Below are 18,448 nucleotides of genomic sequence, written 5' to 3' on the forward strand. Positions count from 1 at the left end.
GCAATTTTTTTGTTTTTTTTTATCCATCTTATAAATTTAAAAAATGTTGCATTTAATTTTTTTTTTTTTGTTTACTTTATATAGGTATTCATCTGTAAATTATGAGTTACTGATGGAAAATAATTTTTAATAAGATATTTTATATAAGCATAATTTTGAAAATTAACAGTGATTTATATGAACACCTAAAATATATATTTTTGTAATTGATAAGAGAAAACCTTTATAATCATAACTATTTTTTTGTTGATATAGTAATAATATTATGATACAAAAATTATAACAAAACAATGTATAATATTATTGTATATTAATACAATATAAATACATAATATTTAAATATCTATTGTATTAATTGTTTAGAAAACATAATAATACCTATTACGTATTAACTGGATGGTATAACATTAATAATATACTAAAGTAAAATATATAAAATTGTAAAAAAAGCTAATAAACAAGATAATTAAATTTCATTACTTAGAATTATTTTTAGTCTTAAAAAATATTCATAAAATATATTTTAATTTTAAAAATTAAACAAATTAAATTACGTTATAAATAAAAAGATCATTAATAATAAATTATGATGATTTATATTTTATAATATTAATAATACAAAAATATTTGAAATTATGTATAAAAAATCTCATTTTTAGTTGGGTATTACTTATTTTTTGTATTCTTGGTTTAAAAGAATCTGTTACACTTAATTATTTTGGTACAGGCGTGTATATAGCCATTGCTTAACTGCAATGTCACTTGCAGTATATGTTTTAAAAAATTATATTAATTAATTAGTGACTATTACAATACACAAATGTTACAAATTATAGTAGTAGGTCGACAAAGTAAATACCCTGTGATGGGTGGTCATATATGGATAATAGTGATCGTAATAATAATTTTTTGAGAATTAGCAGGTATATTATTTGTATTTTAATTATAGATATAATTAAACCCACCAGGGTCGCGTTTATCATTTGCCTACTGAAATTATAATAACATAGCTAAATAAATATTAAGTATTATTAGTTATTGCAATTACATAATAGATTTTAAAGTGGGTAGGTATGCTAAAATATTATTATAATAATATCTTTGGGTTAAAGTAATAAACAGTCCCGTTTTTAGGGGGGCACGGTTAGGTACATGCCCGGGGCGGTACGTCTCAGGGAGGGGGGGAAATATTTTAGCGAAATTAATTTTAAAAATGTAATGAAAAAAAAAAATAGTCACATTTTATTGAATTATTTGAAAAAATACATTAAAAATAAAATAAAGGTTGGCAAGTGGGTATCGCTCTGCTGTATAATAGAGATGGAGAGTAGGTCACTATAATGGATGTGTTAAATTTTAATGCAATGACAGGTATCATTGTATACGAAAAATGATTCTGAACGGAGATGATTTGTCAGTCTAAGATAATTAGTAGGATACTAGGATGTATTATATTATTACCTATATACATATTTCAATTGTAATATATCGTTATTTTACACGATTTCGTAACAAAAATAAATTTCATACGTTTATAAATTTTTTTCTTACTGTTTTTTGAAGAAAAATTTATGGAGAACCTTGTATTTGGTTTTTTAACCTTACGTATAAATCACTTAAATGTTATACATTTTCAACTTCAAAATTCCTTGCAAATTTTCGCGATTTTGATATATTTTGTAAATATTTGAACTTTAAATACTTATAAACAACGATAAGAACAATTTATAATAAACCTTGTATTAAATTTTAAAGATTTTTTGGATGAGCAATTTTTTTTATTGGTATTTCAAAAAAAAAAAATAACACTGCCGATGCTAACACAGAAATTGATAGACTCGAATAGGTTAGTAGTTAGTAACCCGTTCGCCCCTATTACTTTAAACTACTCTGAAGCACGATTTGGGATTAAAGTAAAGGGATCTTAAGTCACAATATCCGTTTCTCGGTTACCTTTGCTCAATATTAGACTACCTAACTATTTTTTTCATTATTATTTCATATAAAGACTATATTATTTATAATGCTTATGCATTTTAATCATTTATTAAACAGTACCTACAATTCATTTAACATTTAATACATATGCCTTTATAGGTACTATTATATTTAGTCCGTGATTTCTGAGCTTTTCTATTATTACCTAAATGTCACACCTCCTCAATAAGAGATTTTAAATACTTAAAATGATTTTATACTGGATATTCATAATACTTAAAATTTACTACAAAAACGAATGTTATTAGAGATGGTGAGAAAAAGCGGTTTTGCGCTAGAAAAGTACTTACACGGATTAAATACAAGATATAACTGCAATATAATTGAGTACCTATTGACAACAGACAAACGACAGCTTTAGACTTAATTAAAGAAACTAACTGTAGTTATTAAAAGTGATATACTAATATTATATTACATATAAATATTAAATATACATAGTACAGTAGTGTCAGTAGTACTTGCATAAAATACTAAAATAAAGTATGAAAGGTATTGGATAAAATATAATGTTTATAATAATTTAAAATACTATCTATCGTCATGTAGTGATCGTCCGCAATCGTGTTTCATCCGTTTCAAAACGGACCACCGTAGAAATTAGTTGATGACCCTTATTTTACAGTACCTGCTAGTATGGGAATTACTCGTTTCCGTCAAAATTTGAAATGACCGTTTCCACCATCGCCCATTTCAGCCAATTTAAAAAAAAGGTCCGAATCCCGTTTCCGCCAATCTACCTGCTCTGGAACTTTTATTTTAATATATTCCATATTTTTGGTAAAAAAGAAAACTTTTTATAGTTCACAAATCCTAAAGGCTTAAAAATCCTTCAATTAATTTGAGTTAACTGAAACTACGTACACATGATGCGGTTTACATATTTAATAAAAATCAAGAAACCTATTTCAAAGTATTAGGTTTTATAATAACTTAATGTTATGAATATAATTTAATATTAAATCCAAAAAGTATAATAATAGACTTTGAAATGGCGATTCATAATGCTATGAGATTAGTATGGCCTAGTTGTGCCATTAAAGGATGTAGGTTTCATTTAATTCAGTCATGGTACAGGAAAATTCAAGAAATTGGTTTAATTGTCGATTACAAACAAAATAATTGGTTAAAGCATACATTTGGATTGATGTATTTAAATCTTAAAGACGTATCAGATTTTTTTGTATTTGATTTAATGTCAGATATGCCAGATAATCATCATCATGCCCGATGTACTGATTATTTATTAGAAACTTATAATATACATAAAAATTCAAAATTTCCTACAAAAATATGGGCGTGCATGACAGAACTTTATATCTAACTACTTATAATTGTGAATCGTTTTATTCACACCTTAATCAACAGTTTTATTGATCACACCCAAATATAAGTATATTTTTAAAAATTTTGGTTGAAAATATCCAGACGGACACATATATTAAAATAAATAGCGTCAATTTAAATATTCCGAATACATCGAAAAATAAATCTACTTTGTTAAAATGAGCTAGGACTAAAAAGGCTATAACTGATTTTAAATAAATTAATATCACGTTATTCGTTTGTAAAGAGTGTTGCATTTAATTGCGTTAAATAAATTAACAAAATATAATAAAAAAAATATATGAATCATTGACTTTTACTTTATTATTGTATTTTATTATAACTATGACAAAATATTATGTATTTATTATTTACTTTATTAATTATAAATATATTTTTCAATATTTAATGTCATCATATAAACCATGTTGAATTATTTCAAGTTAAAACTTAAGTATACCGTAAAAATAATAGGCATAATAATGCAATTAATGCAAATTATCATAATTTTACCATAGCAGGTAGATTGGCGGAAACGGTACATGCTCATAACCTTTAATACAGTAATAAGTTTATTTAACATACTAATGCTGGCTTAAAAAAAATAATATATTATAGCTGGTACTTTGGCTATTATGCCTATTATTTATATATTGTATATAGTATTCATGTATACAATGTATATAATTAAATGATATAAAATATTTTTATTTTAATTGTAGAATATACTTTTTGTGAGTTTTTCGGATTGATATAAAATGTATATACACACATACCTATAATCAATGTACCTATTTTGTTTATTGTACGTTTATCGTATTTGATTGTATGTTAAACCGTTGCTGTACTCATTACCTTTTATATTAATTAACCGAGATAATAAATAACGAGACAATATTTTACGAACAAGTGAAAAAGCTGCACAGTGTAAATTATGCAAGAAAACTGTGCGTGTTAAAATAAAATATGTTATAGCTTTTAATATAAGCAAAGTATACAATTATTTTGGTGAAAACGTGGCCAATTATCTTATTTAGTGGAAACAGATATTCGTGGAGAAGGGGAATGTCCACTTTGGTGGAAACGGGTATTGCCCATTTACGAGTACTAAATAAGTATTAAATAGTAAACGAGCAGGTTGTAGGTATCGTAGTACCCGTTCCAAATTTTAGTCTGTATAATACTATCGAGTACAGAGTAACTGGGTACTTACATATTATTATCATTCAGATCACTATGATCATAGTACATAGCCCATTCGGCTCCCGTCGAAAAAGGTTTTAGGACAAGGTAAATTCCCAAACGGCTCCGGTTATAAAAATAACACAATCTCCTCCTCACTTCATACAGACTGTCTTAAAAGAGGTATGGTAAAAAATGTGTTGGTGAGCACTAAGTAAATTACAAAAATTATATAAAAAAGCATATACTATTGTATTACATATTGTGAATTAAATTTAAAAGTTAAAAAAATGTAAAACATAATATATGTATGTATAAAAATATTTAATAAAAATCAAAAATTAAATTATAGGTACGTTTTTTTGGCACAATTTTTTTATATACTACATACGAATATTTATTATATAATATTATATATTTTCGGTATAGAAATTATGTTCAATGTTTCAGTATTTTCGATATTCAGTTTTATACATTTTTTGAAATAAAAAATCGTAAAATAAATTCGTTTATTTATACTAGAGACTTAGAGGAGTTCAAATTGGTAACCGGTATTATGTACCGTTAGCAGTTTGGGAATTTAGCGATTTGTAAATTTTTTTTCGGTGGGAGCCGTTTTGGAATAAGCAAACAATGGACGAGAGCCGTTTGGGATGCACCGAGACCATAATATGATATTTTTATTTAGTCAGAAAGTTTAAATATAATTAAACCTGTCTAATAGATTCCTTTTCGTAAATAAAGTAGTCAGTATACATCTTTAATAAGACGTATTACAGCATTATTGATCAACTGATTCAACAATCACTTTTGTTTTTCGCCCGTGCGCTAAGTCCTTACGCGATCTGGTGGAGGCGCCGGACAACATATTTTTATCGTTTACAGTGGCCCATACAGTAGGTGGCGCGTGGCTTATCGTATCTCCGAAAACCGCTCTCGGTAACGGCTCGGAATGATTTGGAGTTGTCGTTCAAAGTACCAAACTGTGATTATTGCTGGTCGGCGAGTATTGAAATCCAAAAAAATATCTACATTATTTTTAATTATTTTTGGCATAAAATAGTTGGTTTTCAAAAATAACATGTTATTCACGAATTATGTTACGTTTAGTATAACAACCACTTGCGGCGAAATAGAAACGTCGTTTATAAACGGTTACCAACAACACAATAATTGATGCAATACCAAGCTGAATATATATGTATATCCGCTTCGTGCAATACAATAATGACATATCAATTATCATTTGTATAATTGTGTTATATTCGTATGATTAAAACGCTCAATTAATATTCACGAACTATGTACAGATAATTTGAATCATAACACGTCAATAGAGCTGCCTGCACAATACCCCTTTATTTTACTACAATACCACATCCAATTTATTCAATGTCATCTACAAATTCGTAAGAACGTACTGTATTGCTGTGTTTTGGGTAATTATTTTAGTTTTAGTAAATATTTTGTTCTATTCTTTGACCAACAGTTCTTTGATAATTTAATTTTAAATAATAAAATGCTAAGGTCGTGCCCGTTGTCCGCCAAGGGCGACGCTTTAAATAGTGAATTACCATAAATTTATTTTTTAGATTTTTTAGTCCCACTTACCAATTGTCGGTTATTCGTTGTCAAAACAATAACTATTATTGTTTATTTTTTTTTTATTATAATATTATATATATATATAATACGTTTAAGTTCATGTTTAACATTGTCCGCGATCCGACTGCGTCGGATTGTCTACCTGGAAAGTTTAGTTGCTTTTAAGTCGATTTTCTTCAATTATAACTGACAATTTAACTTAAGTGTTAACACTTCATTTGACTTTAAATTTTTCTCCTAAAATATAACATAAGACTTTTGACGTCAGAAGGTATGACAATGCGCTGTAGGCAGTTTGCCCAGCCAGGTATCGATTTGCACCGGTTGAGGAATGATATAGCCATACACTCAATTACCAATTTTCGTATTTATTTATTTATTTTTCAAACAAAAAACACTAGGCATGGGTTGGTTCGAACTTTTATACCGAATGATAACTCATACTAGACTCACAAATATGCCAATCGACTTTATCATATTTTCCAGTGATCGATTTCTAATAATTATTCTCTATTGATTTTCCGGCGAAACAATTTTCACTCGACCAACTCGGAAAGCGGCTTCCAAACACCTGGAATCGAGTTTCACAGGCAGCTAGTGTAATTTATTAATTTATAAAACAAAATAAATATTTACTAATAAACACGATTTGGTTATCAGTTTGAGAGAGATCTATTGATATAAGCGATATCTATCGACTGGACCGCACATTCGACAATCGTAAGGTTCACAACTAACAGTAGATAGCATAGCGTGTTCTTACCCGTAAACAGATCCAGAATTAGAAGTCATATTTCTTAGCAGCGTATAAGCACTATAAACCTATATCGATTGGTACATATTTGTCTTCTTACTTATAATTAACTAACTTATTTTTTTTTATGTATGTGTGTGTGTGTGTGTTTTTAGCTAAGATAAATGATCTTGATTAGGCGTTACTAACTAATTGTGTGATAATTCAATCTAAAATTATATGTATAGATTTTGAATAATGAATGCGTAAGTATTTTTGCATAAATTAAAAATTCACTTCCTTTTAATCAAGGTAATCAAAGCCTAAACAGATACGTCATTGACGTATTGTGATTTTAATTTTTATTTGATAAGACAATAAAAATATATATTCCTTTTGTAAACTGTTTTTCTATAACCACCCATGAAAAATTATTTCACTTATCTAACACGATGAGGTTATTGTACTGCGAAGTGCATAGTGTGCCGGATCTATAGTATTTGTCACTAGAGGCAAAAGCGCCTATTCAGTCTTCACCACAAGATAAAACCAACTTTATCATTTCGCGTGAGAGTATGGGTTACTTAAATTAACATTGCCAGAGGGGAAGCATTCACTCATTCATTAGATTTAGTATTAAGTACAGATTTGATTAGTTAAACATAAAATAGACACTCAAAAGATGCTTATTACATGCCAAAGAAACTCATTAACAAATGGATATTATCATAATATTGTCATTTAATCCGACAAACTAATTATTTAAATGTTATTAATCTTTTTAAAATATTCATAGATTAAATATATTAATCCATACAATTAGTATATAACTATACTTACACATATTATCTTAATATTTCATATATAAAAAACTAACAATTTATATTTATATTATATTAGTATTATTTTTTATTTAAAAAAAATAACATATTATTTATAAATGAGATTGTTAACCATACCAACATGTATTTTAATTAATTTTAACTATAAAAATAAAAATATAATATAAAATTTTATTATGTCGGCATATTTTATAATTTGTACCGAATTATATAAATGTAAATAATATAATAAAATGCAATCACAGATATTATTATTAAGTTTATACTATTTTATTATGTTAACTTATTTTTCTATCTTATTATTAATTATTGCATGATAAATGATTATGATACCGGCTATGAAGTACACATGTGCCTATAGTATGTTATTTATAAAACATACAGCGTAGTCTCTCTTTAACAAGAAGTTTTTTGTTATAGGTAGATGAGCAAGACAAAATACTTGCCCTCCTAATTTTTTTTAAATAAAAAAAAATATGAATCTAATGTGAACGGGAATATAAAGGTTAAATTTATTATTTATAGCAGCAGAGAAAATGTTCAAGGTAAAAAAAAATAAAATTCAGTTAAAAAGCATTTTTAGGTTTTAATTAAAATGTATTTTTTAAATTTTATCAGAGAAAGTAATGAAACGATCATTTTTAAATTAATATTAATGCACTATTATTTGATAATTGAAAGATGATAGGAAGGTTTTACAGATCCATCTAACATACGTTACGTAATCGTGATAAAAAAACAAAATGAATTACAAAAACTTGGAATAAAGTATGATGGTTTATTTAAAGGACGGGTTTTGCAGTCAATGTTTGCAAAAATGTAACAATTCAATTTATCATTATTGTCAAAGTTGATCAAATATATAATTTTTGTGCGAGAAATGATTACATTTTTTTAATAATTATTTTATTAGGAAGTCAAGGATTTTTGTCCTGCTCTCGTGTACCTATGGCAAAACTCATTATCAATTGAGATGGTGTTGCATGTTTTAAGAGTGTTGTTGATGCAGGTTACGACCAGGTAACGACTCATATACTGTAAATGAAAAAATATGACAATACGCTCCAGATTGTTGCCGATCTTATCAACGCAACATTATAGGTAGTACATAATACAATTTAATAAAAACTTTTTTAAGAATATTACCTATATATAATTAATAGACACCTACTAAGCCTATATTACATTTTATGACGGTACTGTACACTGGTTTGTTATAACTCCGCCGCAGCGAGTGAAAACTTTATAGCTTTGCCACTCTGCAGGTTTGTTATCTCACCGCCATTCATAATAATAATAATAAACACACGGGTTTAAACATAATAAAGTTAATCATAGATACAATTTTGTAAACCCTAACTCAGGTGCCCATACACAAAATTTTGAGAGAATGAGAGATTTAGCCAAATGGGGCAACAAAAAACCTAGAGGAACAGATTGACATTTTTTAGACTTGTACAAGGCGGAAGACGGAATATTTATGTGAATAGTGGAAATATTTATGTGACGATCAAAAATTCACAAATAAATAATAATGATCCATTTAAAACGATTTTAAAAGATGTGGCAGAGTTTGGGAATCACGGTAAGCATAAACATTTTTATACATTTTTAAATTTATTATTAGATTCATAAATATCAATAAATAAACTTGTTTTTTTTGTATTTATACGATGGCAGGGAGATAATAATCTAGTACTCAATTTATTTATTACTATATAATATAATATAATTTATTTATTTATTTTATTGCTATGAAAATATTTAAGTTAAAATTTTCATAATACTTTGATTAAAATTTCAACATCAAAAAACGCTTTGAAGAGTGATGTATCCCTGTCACTCTCTTGATCAGACCCCTGGCACAGCTGTGTCTTAAAGTAATATGGGTAAGGTCGAATTTCATTCGGGACAGGAAAAGGTTGTTCTAATTTCACCGAGGTTAAAAGAAGGTCATATCTACATTGTACTCGGAGAAAAAGTAGGTAATGTTCCAATTACATTTGTTCCGATCACATAGAATTTTAAGGTTTAAGGTTTAAAAGTGCGGTTCAACTAATCCACAGTAATACAACGACTGTAATAATTACAAATTAAAAATGATAAGTGTCGTTGTCAACAATGCGATATATAACCAATAATACCCAGTGTAAATACCCGGTGTAATACACTATAATACCTAGTAATAATTAATAATAATAGATTATAAAATCAGAAGCGCATGCGATCGCTGTTCACGAGAATTGAGAAACTGAACGATGTATTAATAATGATGGATCATAACCATATTATTACGGTATTGCGTTTCATTTCACGATTCATGGTCAATTACGTTTAGTAACGGTATTAAAAATAGAATAATAATAATAATGATAATAAAACCGGAGTAGTTGCTATGCTGTATAGTAGTGTGACTCGTAAATTACTAAGTTACCGCTGCAATGTTTACGATTGACACCTACTTACTTGTTGTTAGTAGTAGTTTTCAGTCTATAGTTTTACGGATATTTATATTACTATGAGCAATTTATTCTCCTGTTAGTTAAGCAACATTAAGTTGAACTGAATTGGCCAAAAAAAAATACAGTTATGGTATAATAGGTATTATTATTTTATCTAATAGTAGTAATTCATGTAACATTACTAGCTATTAGTTATTTTAATTACATAAAGGACAAAGGTAAATAACCAGAAACCTAATGCATAACTGAATAAACAGCTTAAATGCTTAAAATAAATTACAATAATATATATGGATATGGCAGAAAAGTTCTAAAAAAAGTATTTTTATTTAATAAAATAATTGAAATAATTTTATTTGCGTTTTTTTAAATTTAAACTTAAAATGCTTATACATAAAATGTGTGTTTTTTATTTATCTTATGATTTACCTGATTCTGAGAGAAAAATATATGCAAAATTGCATGTATAAAATGCTCAAACTTTTTAAAATATAAATTAACACCTACATTAGTACGTCAATATGTATGTACATTAGTACATGAGTACGTCCTACATTGAAAAAAAAAACTTTCAAAAAATTGTTAATTTAAAGTTATTATAAATTAGCACAAATTATGGTGAATATTAATATTTTTAAATCATATCAAGTATACAAAATATGAATATAATATTAATATTAATATTTGTTATAAGAATTGTTTGACAAGAATTAAAACAAAGAATAAAATTAATTTTGTTAAAAATTAACTTTTTCAAAATCAACGGTTTTTCATTATGTTTTTTCGTTTTTCTCAATTATTTTAAAAATTGCTAGATATTCTTCACTTTCAGTCGTCAAAGATCAACTAAGTCCAATTTTCAACTCAAAAAGCTCTAAGTTGAGTGTGGAAGTATTATCATTTTTTTTTACTCCAAAAATTGATAAAAAAAGAAACAAGAATCATTATAAATCCTAACATACATTCTCCCGACGCATAGAATGTTAAAAATAAATAAATTTATAAATTCATTACGGATAATAATTATTAAGTTTCTCAGCGCGTCAGTTCTAATCTAGGTTCGGATATTTTTTGATCCGTGAATATCATCGACCCGTACATTTTAATTAGATAATTATTTACAAATAATAAGTACATCACCATATTATTATGATTCATGACTAAAAAGGCCCTCTCCGGGTTCCCCTCGTGCGTCACTTCACAATTATGCGTTTCTATGGCACAATTATCCAAAACGTGGAGGGATGTCGACAATGTTATAATAATACTCAAGTTGTATTTAAACACACGCGTGAGCACACACACGTGTACACGTGCCAGTAAAAACCGTATACAGCGTGATCCACGTCAATCGTAAGCTATTGAAACATACATCACGATAACGCTTGTGTTGCATCCGTTCAGTGACGTTAACACATTTACGCTCGTTCTCTTATACCCATCTGAAATTGGAATTATGTTTATAAATATGTCCCCTATTAATCCGTGTATTCAGTAGCATACTAACGGAAGAGGGAGAGGGTTAAAGTTCGAAATTTTTCATCAAAGTTGTTTGTTTAAAAATTAAACCCCCTCTACATAAATTAAAAGGTTGAAGAACGCCACTGCATGTATTATAATAAAGGAAATTTATTTTAAAATTATTGTTTGGTTTTTCATATAAAAATAAGAATTCTGCAGGTGTTTTTTTTATCAACACGAAAAGTTATTGGTAAAGCACTATACAACAAAATAATATGGTAATTTCGAAAACTTTATGCTGATACCTGGGGCATCTGTTATGTCCCTGTACATTACTTGCTCGATTTTATAACTCTATTTCCTCGATCCGTATTTACGGATTTATGTGATGTATCATGAATGTAGGCTGTACATTTATTATTTGCACCATGGGACATATATTAGTATATTGCTTTTGTATTTTCGTTGTTTTATTATTTTCGCATTCATACTGATGTCTCCGAATGGGAGATCATTGCACGTTTGATTATTCATAAAAGAAAATTCGTCGGAATAATGATATGATGTTGTTTTTCGAATTAGTTTGTTTTCCTTATACTTAAACGCTTTCGTTGAGACCGTTGAGAGAGTGGATTTTGACGTGGCGAGAACAAACAGAGGGTTTCAATAATTATAGGCTTTTGAGTCGAAAAGCGTTCGTGATAAGTGATAATATTTAACAATCATAACTAATGTATAAGCGTCAAGTATAAGGTATAAATAAGGATAAACGGGTAATAATGAGTGCATGGTACGAACAATATGTTAATATGAATATATATTATAAAGTCGAACGATATATAAATATATACATATATATTCACTGTTTGTAAACAATAATGTTTGCACGATGATTTGGCTCAATTTCTATAAGAGTGCAACAATATTACAAACACAAACTTTTTAAAAAAAGCGAGATCAAAATAGCGAAAATAATAACAGCAATATATACCAAAAACCAATATAGCAAAATGTATTTTTACCTATTCTTCTTTGAATAACCTATCATTTTAGTTTATATTTTTATGATATTCGTATAAATTTATGATATCCTAAAGTAATTTCAAAAATATCTAGAAATCTATTACTTAAGAACATAATAATAAATAATATACCATTATTTGTATTAACGTATCACCGTAAATAAAAATACGAGCTTTGAATTTAAAATAGTAGGTAGTTCTTGCTACGATTTTGGAGAACGCTAAATATTGATTTTGAAAATGACTCGTGGACCGAAAGCATTATTTTATTAAAGTATTAACTGATTTAATGATATAAAATCAATTTGTATAAAATATCATTCAGATTGTTAGCATGATATAATACAAGAATAATTACAATTGCATAAACATATCTGAATATTTATTTATTTATTTTTAAATTTATTGATTTGGTGCAGTTTTGAGGTTGGTAGACGGGCTTCAGTGTTTATGTCAAAATATATATTATATTGTGTATAATAGAGTCATAATAATATTTTTTTTTCACACCATAGAATGTACAAAATTAAATCATAGCGTGGACAACACTGTTTTAAAATAATTCGTGTTTGTTATTATATATGGGTACAGGTGACATCATAGAGTATTTTCTAAGATTAATATATTTAAATAGTAAAAACAATAACAATAATAATAATATAATTAAAAGTTTTAAATATTTTGGTTTTCATTACTTTTATTTTAGGTATTTTGTGGTTTTGATTTAAATTTCTTTGTCCTGATATAATATCTACCACGATCAAGGATTAAATTACCCTATGGCCATAACTCTGAGTGGTTAAGTATAAGTAGGATCAAAAAATCAAATTTCATTTTTTTATGACAGATATTTATTAGGTGTTATTAAATTTTTTTTAAATTTAAATAAATGTTTAATTTTCACATTATTATTACAATGCATAATGTAATTAATAAATTTATTTATCAGTGGGAGGTTACATTTATAAATATTTTCCTTTTAGCTATTAATGTTATAATTATGCATTTTTATATCTACGTCATCGCGGTTGTAACGAAATCATGATGTAATATAATCGATGACCATAATCATTGTAATATGTGTGCAAATACTTGTGTATTTAAATGTAAATTCATGTGTATAACGTAGTAACGTACAGCTGAAGAATACTCGAGCATGAAATATTTATCGTATTTTCTATTACAAACCATTCTATAGGTACTTTTATACATATTACATCATACAAATCATGCACGCCGAATTTCGAAATTAAATTGGCTTTTGTTTTTCACAAAGAAACCCACGCTGAAGTCACGCGTCTATAAAACATTTTGCATTCAATTCGATTTATACGAATAAAATAACATTTAGTGTTCGCGACTTGTTTGTGGCGTAGGAGAAAAATCAATAATACGTGTATATATAAACAAACTTAGTTTATAAGATATAACACGATCTTCGCGAATTTTCACCATTTGTTGATGTAACCAGGTTGTGATTGTATGACATTATAAATTACCATGTAAATATTGTTTCTAAAAATAAGAATATATCAGAACAGAACATTTACTTCATAATAACATACGCATATTAGATCAGTTTTTATCGTATAGGTACTGTGGAAATCAAGAACTGATGCCAAACATAATAAATGTATTCAATTAATGTACTTTACGTTTTGATCAATTTAACGAAGACTATACTGTATAGGTACACTATACAGTGGTTCACTAATAGAGGTAAGTACAAAAAAATTTATCAGTTTAATAACCTTCGATTGAAATTACATCATCGAGAGGTTAAAGGTAGTAGGTAGGTACTTATTTAGCAATAGGTAGGTACATCATTTTTATAACACAGGTAAAGTTTATCTTAAAAGACACATAAACTTTTTTTCGTTACTGTTCAATTAATAATTAATATTTCAAAAAACGTCAATGCCGCTGTCCCGTGAATAATGTTCTCTATCAATTATCAGTGTTTTTATTTTTTTAATGATGTTTATTCTTCGTGAAAGTACATATTTTTTACCACTGAAACGGTCGGTGTAACGTTCACATAACAAGTGATGATGAGATTGAAAATGATATCTTTTTTTATTATTGTATATGTCAAATATATATAACATTATATAGTGAATGAACTATGCAGAATATAAAATTATAGTGCTTATCTAAATAACCTATGATTTAATATTTTACAATCAGGCGAAAGTGGAATACGTAGAATTTAGTGAACCGGTGGTGTGTAGTCGTATACATAATATATTACATTATCAGTACCTATAATACGAGCATAATAGACGTACGCCGCTGTTAACCAGAACATGAGCCGTCAATAACTGCAGTTTTATACATGTTTACATAGATTTTAATATTTTATCATATCAAGTTATATATGTGTATGATTCATGACAATATACTATATAGTAGGAAAAGGTTAAAATTTGATAAAAAGGACCTAATACAGATAATATATACAGTTTACAGAAAATATAATAAAAACAATTTAGTATAATGATTAATAATCATATTTTATTAACAACAAAAACATAAAAAAAAAAAAAAAAATACAAAATCTGCACATAATAATATAATTATATGTTATTCGTTGCGATTTACAATATATAAACAATAAATAATGAGTTTTCGTTTAACTCATTTACAGTTTATACGTTTTTATGTTCTATTGTTTAATACATTTTCATGAAATGACTATAGGCGGTTAACATTTTAAAACAAAAACGGGAAAAGGTAATACGAGTATGTCCAATTGTAAGCCCGGGGATTTAAAACTGTTACAGTTAATACGGTTGTAATTGAAATGAAAACAATGTTCGTGATTTAAATGGGTTTGCGTATGTCAAGTTATCCGTCGTCGTGATCACACAAATAATAACATTATATTATTAATAGTATTATGTAACACTCTGCTTTAAAGTCATATAAACGAGATCGAATAATAAAGTTTTCGAATGTAAGCAACTATACAACCATATAGGTCCGCTACAACCGTGATGGAAAATACAAATATGATATTGAGATGTTTTAGCCGTTTGTAATATGAACGCAAATTGTTTTTAAATAATTTTAAGTGTATGTTATCGGTAAATGACCGTCGTCGGCGTCAATCACTTGCCGATTACTGTGACATAAATTTCCGTAAACGAAAGCTGTATTACATCGATTAGTTCAAGGAGGACGTTTATAATAATATGGTAAACTAACGGTGATTATCGTTCGATAGCAGTTTAAGACGAATAACACGAGTTACACAATTAAAATTAATTAAAACTCTGGTATTCTAGAGATAATGAAAAATATGTTTGCTTTAAAATAGCGCATAACAAAAAGGTTCAATCGTAAAAATTAATAATTGACACGTCCTACGTTTTGATGAATAAGATAACGCGATTAGGCAGGCGAAAAGTAAACGAGGAGCCGTATAACTAAAAATGTATTCTCAACCGCGATAACTGTGTATCGTACGTGTATATTATGTAATCGATAGTGAACCTCAAACGTAAATATTTTCTCTCAAACTTCAGAATTAACGAAAAAAAAGGAATCGATTCAAAAAAAAAAACGTATTTTGATGTAAAACAAGAGCAAAGCGTACTGCTCGAGTTTCCATAGACGCGATGTCAACCGCAAGACGCGTGTACTATGGTTATTAATAGAAAACTATGTGTATATGTTGGGTGAAAATATACAGGGCGATTCAAAAGCCTTCAACTACATACCGTTGTTGTAAACATAAAAGACAGCCGAGTTAGTTTTCGTTTAATGTTTTGTTTTGCGTACCTACGTTGCCGACAAACGCGCGAATGGACGGACTATCGTCGGTTAGCCCGCCGAAATGGACTCGCATGAAAAACGGTACCGTATTTTGAATACCTACCGTGAAGACGTGTGCCGGGGCGGACGGTGCTGTACTGTCGAAACTAGGTTGTTTTTTTTTTCACTTCACTGCTGCGTCGTCGTGAATTTAAAATATATATCAATTTTCGAAATCCGCGAAAGACTTTTGAGCGGCCCCGTGAGATAAAATACGTGTCTACGCTTACGTTTCGGACCGAACGCCGTGCCGCCGCAGTGACCGAACGAAAAGGCTTTGGGCCGTACGACGTTTCGTGGCGGGTAGTGGGACAGTTGTGGGGGGAGGGGGTGAATATATAATAATACGTCTTTCTCTATATATATACACAACCGTAGGTACACTACGCCGCCGCCGACTTTTTATATGGACACCCTCTTCAAGGACAGCAGTGGCTGATCGGTCGGCGGGCTGCTGTAGACCACGGCGGCCGCGGCCGCGGCGTTGGCGGCCGCCCGTTCCGCCGGCCGTATGTCCCGGTTGTAGTCGTACTGCACCGGTCCCACGCACGTGCACGAGCACACGGACACCTGGTCCACGTCGTCGCCCGCGTCCCGGCCGACCGTGTGCCCGGCCAACAGTTTGCCGTTGACGGACGTCACCGCTTCGCCGTCGACGGTGATTACGTGCTGCGACACGCCCTGAAGCTCGTTGTCCTCGCGCCTCACTTCCTCTGCGTTCCTGTAAAAATAAAAGTCCCCGGACACGTTTATTGTGCGCACACGGTAATAACAACGAAGACGGTTTATAATAATGGTCACTGCAGTGTGTCTCCGTGCATAGTATTACTGGGTACATAGGTATATTATGTAGTATTCCAACGCGGGTTTGACGACGGAAATACGCGTGGCAATAAAACATCGTGACAATATCGCTATATTATTGTGTGCAAAAAAAAGTTTTCTATATTCAATTTTTGGATATTTTAAATTACAGCTGATATTCAATTCTAAAACACGAAGGGAGGGTCCTTTGTGTTACGAAGACGAAGATCACACGTGTCCCCCCCTCCCCTCGCGTGTAGACAACTGAAACGACTATAGGGGTTAAAGCCCTCTATGGTATATATAGTTTAATTATAATAATATAAAAATAATATAATATAAGAGTATAACATTTAATTCGATTTTCATATATAACATTTTTGCCACGACAACAATACACAAACTTCGAACGGGAAAAATAGTAATTGAATAAACGACTTTGTACAAGCAACAAGATTATTTATGTGAGATGATCTCTCGGAAAATGATTGATATATGATTGATAAGACCTCACGTGACATGTTCGAGTCATGTATTATATTCGCCAAAAAGTATTTTGTATTTGAAGGGGGGGGGGGGTAAAATTATCAACTATGATAACATTGGTTTTGCGAAATTGTCTGGCTGATGATCCAGAACAGGATAAATTTAAATACAAATCAAATGTATTATAAATAAAAAGTGAAGCATTAATTCATTAAGATATTTTATTTATTTTTATACAAAACATTGTTTTATATTTCATTAGAATTCTATATTGAAACACAATTAATGAACCTCCAATGGGGTCCTCAACAGTCCTGACGTCTTAGCAGTAAAATTATGCTTTTGGACGATTGCGATTTTATGCGTTATTCACTACGTTACCTACCGATATCACTATTATAGTGAAAAAAGCTATAGCGCGTATAGTATACTATTTATGTACACTAGATTGCCGGTTGTTCTTCAACACCCCACAGAGACTTGATAGCTATTACTATTAAACGTTTCAAACTTTACATCTGACAGTATCGCGTATCTTGTTGAATTTGAACACACTGTAGCTCCGTTGTTATTATTAGTATTGCTATTTTTAGTATAAAATGTGTGCTATGATAGCTTAAAAATTAAAAATAGTTGATTTATTTTTCAAAGTTTTTTTTTTCATTGCCGAATATATTTTTTCTTCTCTGTATTTTGTATTAACCCGGCCGA

General features: G+C 29.0%; 1 protein-coding gene across 2 annotated transcripts in view; it reads right to left on the reverse strand.

Moving 5' to 3' along the window:
- Positions 1 to 15,194: 15,194 nt before the first annotated feature.
- LOC113555802 (two pore potassium channel protein sup-9-like) overlaps positions 15,195 to 18,448 on the reverse strand; it is an 81,242-nt gene continuing 77,988 nt past the window's right edge. Inside the window, exon 7 of one of the 2 annotated variants that reach the window (XM_026960355.1) lies at positions 15,195 to 17,168. In XM_026960355.1, the coding sequence (XP_026816156.1) occupies positions 16,850 to 17,168 (319 nt within the window). In that variant the 3' untranslated portion in view covers positions 15,195 to 16,849. The remainder of the gene's footprint in view (positions 17,169 to 18,448) is intronic. The other variant, XM_026960354.1, reaches the window with a different exon arrangement.

This window comes from Rhopalosiphum maidis, chromosome 3, assembly GCF_003676215.2.
Source record: "Rhopalosiphum maidis isolate BTI-1 chromosome 3, ASM367621v3, whole genome shotgun sequence".
NCBI classification, from domain to species: domain Eukaryota; kingdom Metazoa; phylum Arthropoda; class Insecta; order Hemiptera; family Aphididae; genus Rhopalosiphum; species Rhopalosiphum maidis.